At 38.5% G+C, this 21,165-nt stretch overlaps 1 protein-coding gene across 1 annotated transcript; it reads left to right on the forward strand.

Moving 5' to 3' along the window:
• Positions 1 to 4,441: 4,441 nt before the first annotated feature.
• LOC121332034 (Golgi membrane protein 1-like) lies at positions 4,442 to 20,535 on the forward strand. Its single transcript, XM_041397032.1, has 9 exons — positions 4,442 to 4,539; positions 4,834 to 4,843; positions 5,020 to 5,074; positions 6,058 to 6,160; positions 11,716 to 11,842; positions 16,168 to 16,297; positions 17,510 to 17,797; positions 19,765 to 19,878; positions 20,194 to 20,535. The coding sequence occupies exons 1-9, from the start codon at positions 4,442 to 4,444 to the stop codon at positions 20,256 to 20,258; spliced, it is 990 nt and encodes a 329-aa protein (XP_041252966.1). The 3' UTR covers positions 20,259 to 20,535.
• The last annotated feature ends 630 nt before the right edge of the window (positions 20,536 to 21,165 follow it).

The following is a 21,165-nucleotide window of genomic DNA, read 5'->3' on the forward strand; positions in this document are numbered from 1 at the left end:
GGGGGGGGCACTCTCTGGTGCCCCGAGGGTACTGAGGGCAGCTAGGCCAGTCACGTTTGCAGCAGAAGAGACGCTAGAGACATGGGTGGAGGGTAAAAGGCCGACTCTGAACAGGGGGCCAGTCCAAGGTTTATTTGGAGCTCCCCAGGGAGCCCCACACCTCAGGGTGCGCCATGCTCAGAGCAAGACAAAGGAGTCTCGAGGTTACATTTAAAGGGGGGGAGGAAACCGAGGGTAGATACATTTGCTGACCAATAAAGACCCTCCAGGGATACAGCCTTAGGGGATGGACATTTGGGATAGCGTATAACATCATCCTTGGGGGGCTGACCCCTGGCTTCGGCTAATCACTCGACGGCTTTGACCGAAAGATCTAGATAGAAGGGATGGGATGCTGAGTGACTGACAGAGAGCCAGGGCGGGGATTTGGGGGATGATCTCAACACAGGAGAATGGTTGCATAGGTAGAGGAAGGGGGTACAAAAAGGGGTACATCATCGGGGGGGAATAAGGGGGTACGAAATCCAACTATTACAAAGTGTTACAAAGTATAAAAGCACGCTGCAACAACTGAGGACTATATATGTTCTAGTTTTTAGATTTTTTTTTTCCAATCCAGTGTTGTGTCTTCTAGTTTTGACAAAGCTTTGAGGTAAGCACTGCCTCATGTCTCATATTTGCCGTAGCACAATATTACTAAATTATCAAGGGAAATCAGTATGCTTCTTCATAACTGGTACATCAGATCACCTCTGTTCAAAACATATCTTCACATAGTGGAAAGAAAAAAAAAGAAAGTTTTATATTAATATTCTCATATCGTATGATTTTGCTTTGCTTACATTGCCTACTATTTGAGTTATGGTTAAACACAAAATGAGGGAAGGTGATTAAAGTGAAGTGAAAGTCCTGTAGTTTCACATGGCTTTTTTTCTCCAATCTACTTGGTGTTGCCCAGTACCTGTAATAGTAATTTTGTATTCGTGTGTCTAATACCACCCTCTTGTGCTTAAATGTTAAAAAACTAACTTTGCAGTTTTGGGTTTTGTTAGGTATGTGGGTTGTTCATTTGTTTGGTTGGGTTTTTTTTGTTTGGGGTTCTTTTGTTGGTTGGGTGGGGTTTTTTGTGTTTATTGAGGAAAAGTGCAATTTCTGAATGGAATTCTGTTTATTGGGAAATAGGTTTCAATTAATAATATCTCCTCCATTTTGAGCTTGAAATTTGTTGTAAGGTTTACTTAATTGATGTGCCTCTACTGAAGTATGTGTGAGTGTGCAACACAATGATCAACCTAAAAGAGAAATATTTCCCTGAAAACCATATTTATTAATGTTTTCCCCACACACTAACATGTAGTTTAGCTCTTTGTCTCTTGGCCTGGAAACAAAAAGTCTTTTTGTGGCTGGTTCTCACGTTTTAACACCAGCTGGCAAGTAAGTATCATGCAGACACTTCCTCACTCTCTGCATCTCCCTCTAGATTTTTGAAGAAAACTCTGTGTTGAGGTAAGAACAATTTGGTCACTGAGAGGAATAAAACCCAACAGAAATAAGACATACAAAGTCCCATTGCTCAGCACCTGCTGTGTGGTGCCCAACTTGTCCCCCAGCAGCTATCAATGCCTCCTCCCCCACTTTATGTCCCAATGTTCTGTGGTAAAGAATGTCCCTTTGGCCAGTTTGAGATGCCTGGCAGAGCCTCCTTCTGGTTTCTTGTGCACCTGCTGGCTGGCAGGGCATGGGAAATGGGCAAGTCCTTGCCTTAGTGTAAGCACTACTGAGCAGTAACTAAAACATCAGTGTGTTGCCAGCATTATTCTCATGCTAATACCAGAGTAGCGTGGGGAGTCATGGGAGGATGCAAGACAGAGCTGCTCTTTCTCTTTGCTGGAAGGACTTAAATCAGTTTGAGTTAATAATGAAATAAGTGCCCTGCTTTTCCCTGATTAATTAGAAGTGTCTGTTTCTGCATGTATAAATCTTACCTTTCCATCTTGCTTTATTCACAGTTAGTTTTGTTCATACCAGTTGAGTTACTCATCCTGTGGCGTATCTTTGTCTCCTTTGTCCTATATTTGTGTATGCAAAGCCCCTTTTTTCTTAAGTTTTAGTGTTGATGCTTATCAAACTATTTGCTTCTTTTTTCTGTTGCAGTTATGCTTTTATATACATGCTCATTATGCTTTTACATCCACCACATACAGTCAGTGTTAGAAAGGACATATGTCAGTTCAGTGTGCTTGGGTTAGCTTGCTCTTGGTAGTAGCAAATGCTACTATTCAAGGAATATGTGTACGGAGAATACTGTTTGGCATTATTCAGATGAAATGCATTTACATAGTCCAAAGTATGTGCTCAAAAAAAATACTTCAAATAATTTATCACAAAGCTTCCTCATGCATATTTTTGCACCGTGCTTTAATGTTTTTAAACAGTAACTTTATCTTTGTGTTTCTTAAGTGGAATAATATTTATGTAGACATGTTCTGTGGTGAATAATAAACAAGTCTTCAGCTGCTTTGTTAAAAAAATTGCTGTACAGCTGGAGCAATTTGTTTCCCACACTACTGGTGGAAGTATGACTCAGACTTTTGAGATTTGATGTCTGAAGTGCTGCTGTCCACAGCATTGTCTCCAATCAAAATACTTGTTTTTTTCTCCTTTGGTGTAGTCATAAGGACTTCTGTGCAAACATGTTTATAAATAGAATAAGCTGGTTCTATATTACAGATTTACTGTATGACAGAATATTAGATTCTGATATGGTGATAGGGGGATTTTCCAAAAGCTGGATTTTTTGCTTATGGGGATTATAGCTATTGTTTTATGGGCTAAATGAAGTTTAAAATGTGAGTTTCTTTCTAGAACTGAGAACTGGCATGTGTCTGCTGAGTACTTCCCAGCAGTTTTCATTCTTGACTGGCATAAAACCCCAAAAGTAAGTAATGTTTGCTTAGTTTACAGCCACAAGGTGAAAATGAGTTAGCACTTGAATGATAGGAGGAAGAATGGAAGGCTGATGTTATTGACTTAGTCTGATTGGAAGGTGGCAGTTGCAGTACTGTGCTGTAAATTATTAAACAGTATTTCCTGCTCAAGTTAGCAACTAACTAGGATTTAACAGGGTTTTGCCTGGACTGTTGCCCACACATTCAAGGAAATAGGTGTGGCATTGACAAAAGGAAGTTTTATATGCAATCCATAAAGACCAAGGCAGACTTATTTTTTTCCCTGTTGTGGTTCAAAGAGACTTTTTTAATGTGGAAAGTAATTTTTCTTACTTCAGCTAATCACAGTTGTTATTGTCCTAATGTTCAAAACATGTAACACTTGTAAGTTTTACTGTCACATAAGTGATCCTGGCATTTAGGAGTTTGATTTTACGGACCTACCCCCCCATTTGCTCCCACTCTTACCCCCCTTCCCCCCAGATAAATAGAACCAAAACCAACAAAGCCCCACAAAAAACTGTAAGGACATAAAATTATAAATTGCTCTATCATACTGATTTTTCTAGTCCACTGACAGTTTCTGGTAATGGCCAATGCTGTATTGTCCTGAAGGTGATAATCCTGGAACAACTTGACTACACTGTCCACACAAAACTAAAGCAAAACTTGGAATTTCCAGTGAAACATTAATTTCCTTTTCCCAATAAATCAGTGAAAACAAATGAATTTCTTACTTACCTATCCTATGAGAAAGGAGAGGGAGAGATGTTAAACGAGCCTACATACAAAACAGTTGTTACTGTTTTTTAAGTTTCTTTTTGCTTGAGCATGACCTTTTTTCCTTGAGGTTTGAAGGTGGTGTTCACAAAACAGCTGTTCATATAGAATGGTGTAGAAATACTTAGTAACAGCTGAATGAAGTGTGACTCTAAAGGGTCATTCAAAGACAAATCTACTACTCTGCTGGGTGCTGTTCCACTCAGATTTATTGAACGCTGCACTCGTGTAATCAGCTGGCTCTTATTACTGTAGGCTTGGGAGGAAAGGCGCCAATAATGCTGTCAGTGTTTCAGGGTGACTTGGGCAGACGGAGTGGATGCTGTTACTTCTTTTTGTTTACATGGACATAAACACACACATCAATACTAGAGCAGAAACTTTGGGAAACATGGGAGTTGATTTTCTGGGACCATTGAAGAACCCTGAAGTTTCCCAGGACAAGGATAATAGGGGAACTGACAATGAAGCCTGAGAAATATCTTCCTAAGTCTGGACTAGATTGTTTCTGAAGAGTCAGTGGATCTCTTTTTTGTATTCTTAAGAACTCTTCTGCATCAGACTTGATAAATGTTGAATATGAATCTGAGTTACCCTGACATCTGGCTCACAGGAATAATTTCACTTAGCTGTGATTTGATTCAGTTTTCAGGTGTTTTGGGGAATGTGTGTATATTAAATGGTAGATGGAGATGGATGAAAGAATAGACGAAATGTGTTCCTATGTTGACTACCTCTTCAGAATGAGAGGGAAAACAAAGCGGAGAAGTGGAAGAAGGCCACTCCAACATGAAAGCAATCGAGAAGATAGGTAGAAAAGTGACACAATGCAACGGTTTCACATTGCTTTCATGGAGTTGATTTATGCTGAATGATTAATGCTTTCATAGATCATCTTTGCATGCCTGAATGCAGGTGTATTGATTCCTGAGTGAGAGGGTAATTGATAGTGAGCTGTGATGTTGTATTCTTCCTGTGTGACTGTGACTCCAGTCATGAGATGAAATTAGAATAAAGTGACAACTAATTTTATTGTCTATAAATTCCTTTAAGTTCTTCCTCTTTTCATTTGTGCAGTAATGTATTCCCCTGCTCCCCTATACAGGAAAATCTGGGTAAAAATGAATGAGTGTTGTTTGCAGTAGGAAATGTCTAAAGCAGCTAAAAGGTTTTGTTCAACTGTGACACACAAAAAGTAGCTCTTGTTACAAGTGCTTTGTTAGGTGTTGCTTATAGTGGTAATACAGGTCCTTTGTAATTAAAACACTTGTTTTTTTTCTGCTTCTTTCAGGCGATGCTGATGAGTAACATCACAGTAAATGATAGATTGATTCAGAGTCTACGAGGTATGTTGTCATACCCCCTGTGATTCTCTCTCATAGTGATTCTTAGGCCCTCTGTTTTTAAGACTTGCGCTTTCTTTTGAGAATGCTGCCTTTCTTCAAGTCGTGGGGGTGGTACAGGGGCTGCCATGACTTAGATACTTCATCTGCATAGCTCCAGTTAAGTGGCAGTCTAGTCTGCCTCAACAGTAGAAGGATTTATCCAGGTACTGCTTGATGTGGTACTCCTGACTCCTATGATATAATATAATAGAACTAAGTTAATACATTTTTTCTTCATTTTACCTGGCAACATATTGCATTCTTCCCTGAGGCGTGGGGTCATGCATTTTAGCACCAGAGGAATTCACAAATCCTGTAATAAATAAAAAAAGTCAGTCGAATTAATTTCTATTCATGGTAGTGCTTCAAAAGTGTTGTTAGCAATGTATTCTGGAGGTACTTGGGAATGAATCCTATAAAGAAGTAAATATGTCGTAGTATTGTCTTCTCATGCCATCTCACAGAGGTTTCTGTCAGGAAGAAAACTCTAAATCATAGATGCCTCTTTTGCTAAGGAACATGAGTATAAAATGCATATTATTCAGGGAAGCATTGCAAGCTTGTCTATATATGACTGATTAATGTGAATGCTGTTTCACATTGTGTTCTGATTATGATTTCACAGATGTAAATATATTTTCTAGGCTACAACTTAGCAGGGGTTGCAAATCAGTTCTGTGTATTCCTTAAGAGGAAAAGTAGGTAAAAATATGTATTATACTGTTTTGCCAATATATTATGCTGAAAAGTTATTCTTACCAGATCCCATGCACCCTTGTTGAATAAATTCAACAGTTATTGATCCATTTGTGTATGAAATGCAGTTTGCGTGACAGATGAATTAATTTAACATTGTTGTTACAGATTTGTTTCCTGATGTTTCTGGTTTAGAATCTGTACGTATATGTGTATTTTAATGTGTATTTTAATCCTGGTTTGACCAGAACACTTGAAAGAGTTACAGACGGAGTATGGAAAGCTACAGCAGGATGTTTACTGGTTTCAGAAGAACCAGACTAACCTTCAGAGGAAGTTCTCATATGACCTGTAAGTATGTTCTTTAGGAAAGATGACTTCCTAAATTACAGGTGACTTGGTTATAACCCAGAGCACTCTTGTGTTATCCATAGCTCTGTTCGTAAATACATGTTTTTGAAGAGAAGGTAACATCTCACTCATCTGAAATTGCTCACAGTTGATCTTTGAGAAGAGCATTAACTTTCCAGTGTTACTCATCTCTGTGCCCAGATACTTCTTGATGTTCCTTCTATTGCAAGAGGATAAAGGTAGTAATATTATCACTTAAGAATTGTGTGGGAAAATTGAAACACTAAGAGGTTAAATTGTGAAGAAGTTTAAATTAAGATAGGGGAACACCTGATGAGAAGCTATACCTTATTGAGCTGACAGAGGTCTTGGGAATTTCTGGTACCATCAGACTCATGTGTTTTGTTTTACATGACATACCTAGTCATGGCTTTTTCTTGAGATTTCCCACTGAATTTTAAAGCATGGATAACTGAACAAAAGTACTTATCAGTATCCTTACACTAAACACACATTTCTGGTATTTCTAGGAATTTCTCCTCCATTCTTTCTGCTCAGTAATATTCTTGTTTCTTTTACCTGCTTTTACAACCTGTAGTATCTTCCCCCTTGTGCATAGATATAAAAATGCAATAGAATTTGCTGTTTGCATGTTCTCATAATGATATTCCATCAAGAATGTAATTGTTGTAGTGATAGGTCTTTTTTCAGCAGCCATTGTTTAGCCAGGTTTTGTTGGAATTATAACTGAAAGTGGAACACAACACTCAAAGAACTTGAATTCTGCAGGCTACACTTGAAGTAAATATTTTCTTATTTTTATTTTTCCCTCCATGTTAGAATTAAAGATTAATGTTAGGGCTTCTGTGATACTTACTGATTACCAGTTGGTTGTCACCTTTTTTTTTGATTATTACTCCTGTAATAAAGATTACCTTAATGGATTATATTAGTGGAGAATTTAAGACTTCTAACAGAAATGTAGAAGGAAGTTGGAAACTTTAGTTTGTACCTGCCTTTCAGTAAGCTGTGTTGCTTATGTGTGTGTTAAGGGGCCTCTGTGTTCCCCCTCTGTGTTTTTTGTGTACCATGGTTGTTAAGCACTGTCTGTTGGCTGTTTAGTTAAATGACACACCTGAGACCCATGGACCTCTGTTGATAGTTCTGTGCTAGTCAGTGAATCTGTTTTCCAGTGTCTTCTTCTAAGTCTGAGATCAGCAGGAACTAATAGATCTGTATATAGCACAAATATATCTATCTGCTGGACAGTCATGCTCCACATGAGAGGTACACCTGTTAAGCACTGGATTGATATGCATGTGCAGGGAAGTGATACATGGCAAATGTAGTTAGTCTGGCTTTGGAAAACTTGGAGGTTTATCACCCATGTCTGGCAAAGTGTTTACAAGCATGGCTGTGTTGCGGAAATCACTGACAGAGCACCCCTGCTTGTGGTAGTGTACCATAAAGAATCCCTCTTTGTTTAACAGAGGAAGGTTGTATTCAGACAGCATAGCTCCAAGATTTGGGCTGGCTCAAGGTGAAGAGCTAAGCATGATACAGTGGTAAAGATAGGCTTGCTTTTATGAGCATAAGTGTAGAGACAGGTGTGGTAGATCAGCCATGTGGTAGTTGAACAGGGACTCAGCTAGCTGAGCTGCTTGTGGTTGGTCTTGAGTCAGGTGCACCATTCCCTGCAGAGCCTTCATGGGAGTCTGTAAAGGCAATTATCTCAGACTAGGAGTAATGCTGTCTTCACTAACTTTGCTGCAAAATACTTAAATGTTCATATTCTATTTCTAGACTTTTTTCCCTAAGAGTGCAAGTGAGGAAAACAAACTTTGGACTCAAATTTTCATAAAATAATTTATAGCTTCAGTACTATGCAGTATTCACACAGTTCTAGGAGGAACATGTATTTTTAAAACATTGCGTGTTGTGTACCTTTAGGGAGGATGTTGAAATGTTAATATTTCTCTGCTAAACTAATTTACACAACTAACTTTACATTGTGTTTAGGTAATTGCAGAAATGGATATTTGATGGTGCATGGCTATATATGTTCCTCTTTGCTATATGCTCACTTAATACTGTCACTTTAAATGCTTACAAACAGCCTTTTCCCAATGTGATTGTGAACTTAGAAAAACAAGAATTATTGGAAAGACTCCATATGTTATTTTTAATGTCTTCCTTCCTCCCCTCCCAATTAGGAATAAACTGCTGTGTTGCCTCTGTGTTCATCTGCCTTTCCAGGAAGGGGCATTAGAGCTGATTATGTGCTTCTTTATTTTACCTGGATTTGCGTGGATGAAGGTTTTGCACCTTAGGTAGCAAGTACACTATGCCCAGTGCAAAAATAGATCATATTATTCATATAAAAATAATGAAAATGTTATAAAAAGATGACAGAAGTCAAATGTCTTTTTCAAACAGCACATTGTAAATCACTCTTTTTAAACATTCAGTGGCTGTTCTGTAAAAGACAGTGGTAAAAGCAGTTGTGCATATGAAATGCATAAGAACAAAATCTGTGAACTTGGAAGAAAAAAGAAAATCATTGTTCCTTCTTGCACCTGAGTCTTGAAGTTTCATCTTAGCAGTTTTTCGAATGAGCTTTGTGTTTTCCATGCAGAAGTCAGCAGACGCTATCTGGCCTTACTGGGGTTGTGTGCAAAAGGAGCACGCGTTCCTCAGCAGTCAACTTCACAACGTACCCTTGGTATACACTGTGCCCAGTGCTGTCTGGTCATGGTTAGAGCTTCTTCAGCAAAGGCTCACTGGCACACTCATCCTTTTCTCTTGCAGCAGCCAGAGTGAAATAGAAGCTTCTGGACTCATCTTTTGAAATTGTTATTGAATACATTCCAAGATTCAAATGCATTTTTGTTCCTAAGAGCTTTGTTTGTTACATAACTGCATCCTTAGAAATCTCACTGTGTGTAAAAAGTCTGATAATTAGTGTGATATTTGCATACCTGACAAGTGCAAGAGTGTAAGTGCAGGAGTAATCTCTTTTGGTAGGGTTGTAAGAAAGAGGTGATAGATTCTCCTGGAGAATAAAGGTGCTCTGTTTCTCATGCTGGGCATAGGCAAATCCAGCAACTCAGCAGGGAGAGGCTGCACGTGTGTTCTGTGCATGCAGACCACATCTGTACATGGCCAGGTCTGCAGAACACAGAACACATAAAGCATGAGCACACACAACACTCTCCTGAGAGTGAGTGTCTGCTAGTGCAAAACATGCTGTGGGATTGGTCTAGATGGGCTGTCTCTCCTTGTACTGTGTAGTTTGGGCTCTTCTCCACCTTTGTGCCTCTGTGCTCCTTTAGGCTCTTGGGAGCCCCCTTGGGTGGGCTGGTGGCTCCCTTGATGGGCCTGGGAGCAGCTGGGGAGGGTATTATTTGGGCTCCTTTGTGTGTACACAGGTGAGCTCTGTGTCATTGAATTAACTGTGTAGTGAAGAAGAACACATGCCACAGAGACTGAATTTAAGAACATTAGTTTTGCACATTTGAAATGTCATGGTGATGGGATGAGGTGGAGAACCTAAGGCAGTCACTTACTCTAGAAGTTGTAAGCATGAGGAGAGTATTCAGATCTCCTTTAAAAGAAGGGAATTCTGTTACAGATAATAAGCTTAAAATGGTGAGGGTTTGTAACAGAAGTTAAATGAACTTTATTTTCATGTGCATTGTGGGCAAGCTTTCTCAAATGCTCTGTCTCTGACGTCAGGTTGTCTGTGTACTGCATCTTTTTCAAACTTGAAAACTGTTACACAATTAATATGGCCTTTTACTTCTTAGAAAATAGTGATGTGAGTATAACTCAAGCTTATGCTGTTTTACTGTCTTCGATATTTACCAGTCTAAAGCACATCTTATTTTGGTGACTCTTCCGTGTATTAGCACTGTCAAATCAGACTTTAGAATAATGTCTGGTCTACAAGAAAACATAATAAAGGTAATGCTGTTCTTCCTTTCTAGGTGTGAACTAAAGAAGGGATTTTTTGCTTTTGAAAGGCAGGGTTGGAGAAAGAGAAGGGTGAAAGTGCAATAAAAATGAGTCACTTGCTGTCATAGAGTGTGTGTAGCCTGGAAACTCCTTTGGATTACATAGTAGTTTATTTTCAGCTTGAGAAACTGCAACGTGCCTGTCTGAAACAGCTGCTGTTGTGCAGAGGGTATTGACACTTGGAATAACACTGGTCAGAGCCAGAATAAGGAGAAATTCACCACCCTTCTTAGTCTTAGTGATGGGGATGAGAAATGTGCAGTGTGTTGACCATGTTGTACAAAGGTTGCTGGAAAAGATTTTGAATGCAGAAAGATGTTTGCAAGGTCTGTAGCTGATTGTATATGTAAAAACTGGAAGTACCTTTGACTGGAAGAACAAATGGGAGAGAGAAAGGAGAAAAGGTTTAAAAATCCCATCAAACTTCCTTCCTGCTAGAAAATGTGGTCCCCAGCCAAGAGCTTGCTCTTCCTTGGGCAGGCTCTCCAGGGCTGTGGATACTGACATTGATAGTGATTTTTCACCATATTTTCCCCTAGTGTGACACATTTGTTATTGGGGCCCACTCAAGCAAAGTGCTGTTCCTGTTCCTAGTGGGGTCAGAGCATACTTGGGGTCATATGATGACTAGTTTCTAAGATTTGTCTGTGTATATTATGGGATAATGCTTGTCTTGGTTTGTTATTCACTAGGTCTTGTTCTTCCTCTGATATAAACTGAAAGCTATAAAACAGCTAGTGAAGCGAGTGGGAGAGAAAGGATTATCTTACCCTGGCTGCAGCCGCTTGCGTTGAGAAACAGATTGACAAAACTCCTGGGCTTTGCACAGGATCCCCAGCACATCCACAGAAGGGGAGAACACTGCCCTGGCAGCTTTAGGAAAAACACTGCTGCAAACAGCAGACCTTACCTAGCAGTTAGGGAGCTGTGAGGGCAAGGCAGGCTGGCTGCATGGATACAGATAGAAGATTGCTGTCACAAAGGTTGAGATCTATTAAAAGTATGTAAAATATATTCCTTCTGGAACTTACAGTAGCTACTAGTGAACTCCATTTCTGTAACATGTTTTGTTACATCTTGCAGCACTGCACTTTGCTGAACAGTAGATTACATCTGTTTCCTATTTCAACTGCTACTATTCTGTTTTGTCTTTCTGGCTAAAACCAAAATACGAATTTCTGTAATCATACTAGAAATGCTTCAAGGATCAAAATTGATTTTAACTTACCTGGACTTGAGTGGTTAGCAAAGACACAATGGAAAAATCATGTAGCTTGTTGAGCTGGTCAGACAAAAGTATTTTAAATTCATTTCTTCCAATAGAACTTGTCTGCACTATGAATTTGTCCTTAGGACCTAGGTCAATGCCTCATATTTTCCTAGTGACTTCTCAGATATAAAACTAGGTAGTAGAATTAAGGCAATAATAAAATGTAAAGAAAAAAATAGATATATCAAGAAAAAAATCAGATAATTTTACAAAATTACACTATAGAAGAGTCTAGATGAGACTTAATTGTCTTGTTTGTGTTTTTTTTCAGCTCACAGTGCATCAACCAGATGAAAGAATTAAAAGAACAATGTGAAGAAAGGATAGATGAGCTTAGAAAAAAGAGTAGCAATGTACCACAAATCAAAGAAAACAAAGACTTCACAGAAGATAGCCAGGTATGGTTTGGATAATTTATTGAAAATACTTTTTTTGTAATTCTTAAGTGTTTCTTCACCTTTCTGCTATCTCCTATTAGCATTACCCCATCTCATTACATTTTTCACTACTTCAGCATTTGTTTAATGTTTCTGTGGGAATATCTGTGGGAAATGGGGTAATTTCAAGGACAGAACAAGGAGACGTCCTGCAGGAGATTCCAAATCACTGTGTCTCTGAGATGGGCAGAATTTGAGAGATGATGCCAGAAGCGGTGTAGGTTCCATTAAGGAATATTTACACAACTGAACTTCAGTTAAAAATAACTTTTGACTTTGTTGAAGTACTTAGTTGCTTTGTGTGTTAATGATGAGGATAAGCTGTGAATCACTTCAGAGAAGCAGCAAACCCTGAATATTGTAGTCCAAGGTTCATCACCTATGAATTTTCACAGAAGTCCTTTATGTCAGCATTTTACTGTAGGAATAAAGGGATAATCAAATGTCATAGCTGTTTAATGTCAGATATTCTGAGCCAAAGAATCAGAAATTCATTGCTGAACCTCACAAGGGTAGGGCAGGCTTGGCAAATAGGTTGGCTGCGTTGTCAGCTGGCTTTTTCTCCTGGGGTGCAGAGGGTGGCAGAAAATCATGAGAAAAGGTAATTTCAGTTCATCCTGTTATCATGGCATGTGACTTGTTGATGCTTCTTCATTGATGTGAGATTTGGTCAGGGATAGGATTTGACTGATTAAGCTTGATATGTATGGCCCTGGAAAGAGGCAGTCAAGCTCTTGTGTGAGAGGGAACCCAGTTTATTTCTGTACCAAAATAGCCCTTTCTTCAGGATCATTGAAGAAACAGAGGTTTCAGTAGTTAGACTTTTCACATGTGACTGCAGGGCTGGCTTTCCCTCTACCTGAGTGGCCTACTCTCATTACAGAGGCAGTGGAGGTTTAGTGGAATACACCCTTTTCTCTTTGGCTAGGAAAAGGCTAAATTTGATGGCTTCAGAAGTGGAAAGGGTAAGGCAGTGAGGAGTGAATTTTGGATTTACAAAGAAGTGAAAAAGCATGTGAGAAAACAGCTAAAATGTCTGCCCAGAGATTCCCATAGGTAATGGTTTCATTCCTCTTTGTAAAATGGGGGAGACAGAACTACTAAAGTATAGTACCTTTTATCCTGGGAACCTGCACTATGTGAGAGCTGCAACATGAATGAAGCATTAGAAACAGGAAGTGCTATCCAGTTATGCCTTAAAATAAAAGTTACAGCTCTTGTCAATGGTTTTTATAAACAGTATCAAATAAGTAGATAAAAAGTAAATAATAAATACATCATTGTAAGTAAATAGAACCTGCATAATTTGGAGATGATACGTTAGTAAAATATATCTTATTTAAGAAAGTTGACTTAGGGAAGACCCTAATAAAGAGGTGGTCAAGTTAATTTTTAGTGTGGCTTTGCAACAGGTTTTAATGACAATTACTTGCACTAGATTCCTTTTCTTTGTTTATTTGTATATGTGTTTGTTTGTTGCATTTTTGGGGTTTTTTTACCACTTTCAGTTTGGAACATAAATTATCTGAGAAGGAACTTGAGGAGTTTTACTGAAGCCCCTCTGCAGGACAATTTCAGTCTCCTGAACAAAATTGTGTAGTTGGAGGCAATTTTTACTCAAAGCAGATTATCTGTAAGGCAGGGCAGGTTATCTCTTATCCTTTTTATATATAAATGGGATGGTCTCAAATGAGCTAACGGATAATATAGCCACTGCTTAAATAATTTCTGTCTGTGTTCCCTAGTATCTGTGGCAGTGTTTCTTTGGCCAAGCTGTAACTTTCTCAGTTGTTTGCTTACCCAAGAATTTCAACCTTTTGCTTTTATAAAAGCATACACAGTTATAGTTAGTGCAAGATGACCCTGACAAATCTATGTATGTTTTTGTCCAGTGTTTTAAGCTGGAGTAATTCCTATTTTTAAGATGTATGTGCTTATGTAATAGAAAAATCTGTCTTAAAACAGAAAGAAAATGGAGTGTTGCTTGGTTAATAACTAAACAGCTTTATTTAGAGCTTTGTAATTTGAAGAATAATGTATACTTCTTGGCTGAAGAAAATACAGCATGTTCAGTTACTATCTTTTTATCCAACTACTTAAATTTTTAAAAAAATCAGCATATACCTTTTGAATCTATTTGACATTAAGAATTACTTAGCTAGAAATTTAAGGTAAGTAAAGGGATTTTGCATGTGTAATTAATAGGTAACTTCTTGCTGTTAAGTCCAGGCTCAGTATTTTTGCAGAAGAATTCATGCCCAACAAAAAGCGCAAAAAGTCTTATGTTCAGGTTCTGATGACTTCTACTATAGAGAGTGATCTTAAGGAGCTAAAATATTTACAGAACAGAACCATGTTTAAATACAGCATTTTTGTTTTACTGATTGAAGGAAGATGGAGTTCTTCTGAATATCTTTACTGCACTAACCAAATATTCTGCAGTAACATTTGCTTATCAAGCATTAATGCTAGATTAGTTGCTGATACTGGGCTTCATGGTGTTGACACAAAAAGATCTTGTTCTGCCTGGCTTTGATGGAAATTAAATGCTTTTCAAAACAGCCAAGTAGTCATGCTGCAACTCTGGTTTCTTGGTGACTTACATACTTCTGTCTGTGGTCATTTTTCCAAATGACTGAATCAATATTTGACAACATAGTGTTTTACTGCCCTCCTTAGATAAATGGGAAGCTACAGTCTTGACAGTACCAATGACAATTGGTAACAGAAAACAATACTGTCAACTGTGAGACTTCCTGTACTATAAGATTGCCCAGTCATTCGTATGATACCAGACACAAAGAGGTTTGTATTTCTGAATGTGCATATGCTTGTTCTTTCTCTGCATATTTTTTTTTTTGAAACAAAAACCAAAAATGCAACCAAAAAATCCCCATAGAACAAATGGGTTTCCTCTCAAGTCTTTCTCTTTGCTCGTTCCCAGAAATTCATGCACAAACAGCTCAGCTCTGCTCTTTCCCCACTGGCCCTGGCTTTACACCCTCATTTAGTGTTTCTAAGATGACAGTGGGGAAAGAGTAACTCCATATATCAGGGCAAGCAGGGTCTTGACTGCATGAGCAATGACCATGAATAGAAGAGCCTGAGTGCTTCAAGGGGTACCATATGAACCATAGGGCTACATTAGGGGAAGCATGGGCGTCCCATCTTTTCAAACCTCTTCTACCTTCACTCAACTCCAGAAACATGCAGAGAATCACCATTCTCTACAGGCAGCTCCAGATTCCCCTCCTTCAGTATGGGTGTTCTTAATTTCACCTGTGTGAAAGCCCCTGGGTACATCCCTCAGTTCACTGACCATCTTTCATTTTCACCTGGAATTAATGGTGAATCATAAGTTGAGTCCTGTGTCTCTCAAGAGATATAGTACAAACCTACTCTCCCAAATACTTAATTCATGTAGTCTGGGAGTAATTTATGGAGGGGTGGTGACATGGCATTCCTGAGCTCCCTGTTCCACATGCAATAGATGAGGGGATTCACTGACAGGGACGGCACCAAGCTCAGGACTGCCAGCCACTAGATCTAGAGAGAGGGAGGAGATGGAAGCAGGTCTCAGGTAGGCAAACATGCCAACTCTGACATACAGGGAGACCATGGCCATGTGAGGGAGCCAATGCCAAGGTAAGTACAGTCATACATAAAATTTTAATTGCCCAGTTGGAAGATCCTCAAGATGGTGTATATCTTAGGCTTAATATCTAAGAGGGTCAGATACTTATAGCAGTCTAGCACCAGAATTTAGTACATTCTTAAGCATCTCCATCATGTTAAGCAGGTATTATTTTCTAGTTGGTTATTTTGCACTTTTCTTAATCCTGCATTTAATATAGTTACAGACCAGTTCTATACAAGCCTTACTCAGCTGATGTCTAATGATGACCAAATTCAGTTTTCTTGCCCTGTAGACTATTAATAGTAAATGGCATCTGTTTATTTGCTCTGCTGACCCTGCAGAACAACAGTGGATAAACATGGTGTTACAGTTCTGTAACACTCTGAGAATAACCAAGGACAGTAATCTCATCATTAGCTGCAGTTAAATAAGTTATGTTAAAATTCTCCTGATGCTGTTATATAGAAACATTAATGCATATTCAGAATTGTACAGTACATCTATTACCAATAAAAATTTCAGTCCAAATATTTCCGAGTGTGTTGGGATTTTTTTCGCCATGCAAAATTCTTACCTAAATTCTACTTCCCTTTCCAAATCCAGGTGCAGTTATATAGACCAGTGCTTATCTGCTGCATTCACTTTACAGGTTGATACTCAACTGCCAGCCTTGAAGCAAACAGGGTTCAAGCAGGCTGACTTGGAACAGCAGAAAACAAATGAAGATGTTCCTAAAGCAGTACCTACAGTAAAAAAGACAGACCTGATGCAGGCTAAAGGTGAGGTGGAAATCCTTGTCTGACTAACAACTGGTTAAGATTGGTTGTTTTTCAACTGAACATTTAGGAACATTTTTGTACACCAGATAAGGATGAAAAAAGTGACACCAACAGTCTGAACATCAGTCGGGTTTCCAGCTGAAGGAAAACTTACTCAGATTTGTTGGTGCTGTTTTGTTGTAGTAGGTATGTTCCACACAGCAGAAAATAGAAATATTTACAATTCTGGAGTCATCTTCCTCATTTAATATGGAGAAAATACCCAACTTTTGGAAGGAATAATTTTCAAGCATACTTAAAATTTGCTTTCTTAGTAAGTTTGACGTATTCAGCCTGGTACCCCTCCTCCCCGTGGAATAGGTGAGAGTTAGGCTTACAACAAACACACATCCATACTTCCCATGTGTTGTCATTGAGCAAAATGCAAGTGTGAGAAATGATACACATGGGTTTAGGTTAGTTAGCCTAATGGTTCCTTTTGGCACTAAACTTCAGAAACTATTAATTTGAATGGATGTATCCTTGTATGTTTGTTTTGCATAGTAGTGTGTGTGACAGAAATTCAATTCTTAAATTTATTTACTCTTACATGCGATTTTAAATTACAATCTTGTGAGCATGCAGCTCTCATTTTAGAGAGCTAGCAGCTGAAGACAGCATCTACATATAGTTTAGTTGAGAAATTTCATGCATTTTTAAAATTAAAAATGCAGATACGTGTGAAAAGATATATGTTAATGTCAACTAAAAATTATAGTACTCCTTCTCTTGAACAAGAACCGGCTTGGATACTTGCAAATCTGCCTATGTGATGCTGTGTCCTGAGCTACTTTTGAACCCCAAATCAATTTTATTGTTGATAATGACATGTAACACACAGAAACCTAATGCTTATACAGGTCACCACAATTTCTATTTAAACTTCTCTGTTTCACTTGCCCAATTTATTAACCACACATAGCAATATTTTAAGGATATAGAAGCATGGATCTGTTGACAGTAAATATAATTCCCTTATTTAGCTGTTCCCAGTAGGAAAAACACAAGTTGTCTTATCTTTGGTACTTACCTTTGGTATTGGAAGATACTCTTTCAGGGGAAAACCAATAATTTAGTGAGAAATATAAAGCATTCTTTATTAAAGGTTTTTAACTTGTGCCACACTGGAAGGCATTTTTTTTTTAAACTCAGAATCATTTTTGTTGTTTTCAGAAAGAACAGACAGCCTAACAGACATGAGAAAACAGAAGCCTAAGGCAGAAGAGGAGCAGCTTTCTAATCAGTTGGAAAAACCTCAAGAGTCGCTCAAGGCTGCTGCAGGCCACAAGGAGATGCTGCCTGTGTCAGAGAAGGACCCAAATCCACCTGAGGATGAGAAACATGTAGCTGGGCAAGATATGTCAGAGCCAGCAGCAGAGCAGGCTGCCAGTGAGGAAGTTGAGAGGGAACAGTTACTAAATTACGATGATAAGCAGGATGACTTGCTCCCTGGAAAGGCTGGTTTGTAGCATGTCATGTGTTGTTAAAAACAGTAACAAGATGAAAAGTAAAGGAATGAAAGTGTGGAATAGGGCATGATTTCTACAACAGTGGTGGAAGCTGGCCAGACTAAGTACAAGTTTTCATAAAGGCCAATGTGATATGGAAGGTGTCAGTCCCAAGCAGTCACCTACAATCCATGAGTTAAAGATGGAAGCTTCTGATTGTGCAACATGAAGCTGCCAAGCTGAATTTGTCTGCATCACCCTAACAGCCCTACTGTCTCTCCAGTGGCTCTACAAAGTGTTTAGGGAAATTCACCCCAAAACTTTTTGGTATTGTGGCTTTAAAAGAATGTGATGCATCTGAAAAGAATGAGATATTAATCATCCGAAGCATTGATGAGTAGACCACTTAAGTGTGGATGTTTTGCAGTTAGTCTTTTTACAGTGTCAGTGTGTGAATACTAGCTATTCGTATTTCAAAATAAGCTACCATGAGTCAAACTGGTAACTCAGACTTCAGATATCTGTAGTTTACTGTTGTGAGTCTTCAAAAACATGGATCAGATATTGTAAAGGTGCCAGTTTCTGGCATCTATCAAGTGACCCTGAGCTACACATCTCAACAGCACCAAGCAGAAGAGTATTGATACTGTGGCTAAACCTAACCAATGTCTAGACATTCCTCTGTCTTGAGAGATTTGGTGTCAGTAGCCCAAAGTAATCAAAAGGCAGCCTTATGGCAGTCAGAGCAGGAATTGATGCCCACAAAAAATGCTGTTTATGCTTTTCTAGTAAACACATCATTAGAATTTTGAGTTTCAGTGTTAGTATTGTTGCTAACTTGGCAGGGATAAATAATCTCATCTGCATTGCTAAAGCAGTATTTTTCCAACTGGTCCAAAAAGATACTGGCCAGATCAGGCTATACACCAAAGAGATGTAATTACAAGTTACCTAAACTGTTTTAATTTTCATGGAAGTAAATAGCAGAAATATTAGATTTTTAAAAAATCATCCAACAATTAGTGCAAGGAAAAATCTGCAGCCCATGAAAACTCAGTTTCAAAGGCTTGCATTTCTGTGAGATAAAAAGGCTAGGAGGATGTTCTTCAGGCTTTACTATTCAACCTTACTGCACAGGTTCCTTGTAGCCAAAGGAGCTTAAGGTAGAAAGACTTCTTCAATAGTCCACGGCATCCTCTTTCAAGAAGAGCTGCTTCTGAAATTTTTAGACATTTAGGTCTATAACTATAAAAATCTATTGGATGTGGTGGTCTGAACATGAATGACATAAGGCTTAAAATTTTCAAGCCTCTTTCTTAGCCACTTACTAACTGGAAGGTTTGTCTTCAGAACATTTAGAAGAGAGGCTGTGATCCATCTTAAGTGAGGTTTACACCTCTCTGCTGTTACCTTCTTTTCTGGTTCATTATTTGAAAAATAAGGATAGTAGTTTGGCAATCAGAAATGTTTCCATTTGTGTCTGAGTCCTCTGTCTAAAGAAATGTGATAGTCAATAAATGTTGCTTGAGAGGAGTTAATGGCTGGGTGAAGAAATCTTCTGGGAGAAAAGTACTTTTGTGACAACTTGGCACATCATATAACACTTTACGCTATAGCATTCTGCTGTATGGACAAGCTAAAAAAAGAAGAGATTTTCAGAAATTGCTTCAGGTTTTGCCCTTCCTTAGGCTGTCATTCAGTGTATTCTGAAATTGTGCAATGCCTCCTCTTTATATTCATGAGAGTGCTAGCTGATTTTGCTATGCTTTCCAAATCCCAAAAGATTATCTTTTATCTACTTTGGCAGGATTTACAGCCAAAGTTGCTCTGAAAATTAACACTTCAAAGAAAAAATAATATAATAACCTACTCAGAAAAGCAATTCATTCAGCAGCAACGTAATTCTGTGGAAGATGTTTACAGTCACTCTTCTTGTGTGCAGATGGTATAGCATAAAATGACTTAATTTTAATCTTGCAGACAAACAGGAGCGTGAAGCAGTGAACCAGGTCAAGGATGTCGATTACAATTTAGATGTGAATGAAGCTGAATCAGAAACTGACAAGCAAGCAGCATTTGCTGGGAGTGAAAATGGTAAGAAAGAAAAAACCCCAGTTTTAACCTAAATGTGCTTAAAATGTTAAGATCATATTTTGCATGGTATCCTGGAGCAAGTGATACCTAGCTAATTTGTTTGTTTTTTGAACTTCCCTCCATGTTTACAGTGTGACCTATTTTCTCTTTAGCACCATTGAACCTACTCATTACTTGGTATCTATATCTTTACTGTACTACATAGTATTTAACAGTTTTTACAAAATTTCTTGTTTTCTAGATAGAACTTTCTATATGAAGAACTACTGCCTCTTAAGAGATTTCTGTACCTTTTCCTTTTTTCCCCCTCATTAGTTCAAAACCATGAAGATACAAAGAACCACTTACCTGACGATGGTGAAGGACGACAGAAGTTGTGAACAAAGGAAGTTCATGCTACAACTGAATCACCTCTTCCTCCAAATGCAGCAATGATCCAGTAAAGTGATCTTAGAAGGTTTTGATTATCTTCTAAAGGCTTGACTAAGGGCCCAAACGAAGTAGTATTTTCTTGTGAAGTTTTAGTACTGTTGCAGTGAGAAGAAGTAAATCTCTGGAGGCTTGTTTCAAAGCAGTTGGCCTCTGCAATGACTTTCTCCTTCCTATCAATTATAAAATTGCAATCAGGTAGCAATAAAATTAGTAACTTTGAAGTTGGCTACCTTGTACAGTCATACTTCAGTAAGCCTATGTGTGGATTGGTGGCAGATGATGAGCAGTCCTCTGACAAGGATGGATCTCTCTGCTGAGCAATGCACAGTAGAGAAATCCCTGGCTTAGTTTTAAGAATTTAAGGGGGTGTGTTACTGCAACAAAACACGGGAAGGATGAAAACTAGTCCATGCTGCAGTCTATCCTTGTGCCTGTTCTGGCTCTTTTTTACTGCAACACAGACTGAGAAAGCACAATTGTAGTCTTCAGATACTATGCAGAATGATGTATGTACCTGGGCCTCTAAATTAAATTCCTACAATACACTGTTGAGATGTGTATTAGCTTCAAAGTTAAAAAAAAAACCAAAAAAACAAAAAGGATTCTGAAAATAGAAGCTTCTTGCTAAGAGATTAGCCAGGAAGATTTTTCTGAAAGCTTTGTTGGATTCCACAAGGTCAGTACTACAATTTGGCTTGGTTACCACTACCGGGCACAAGTGTAGCGTAAAAATTCAAACTCATAAACTTTTCATGATAGAAGCCCTCTGAAATGGTGTGCTACAACTACCCTTTACTCCACCCAGACATTGTCTTTTGTGAAAACAGAAGAATGCAAATGCTTGCTTTGTACAAC

This window comes from Onychostruthus taczanowskii, unplaced genomic scaffold, assembly GCF_017590055.1.
Source record: "Onychostruthus taczanowskii isolate IOZ18803 unplaced genomic scaffold, ASM1759005v1 scaffold134, whole genome shotgun sequence".
NCBI classification, from domain to species: domain Eukaryota; kingdom Metazoa; phylum Chordata; class Aves; order Passeriformes; family Passeridae; genus Onychostruthus; species Onychostruthus taczanowskii.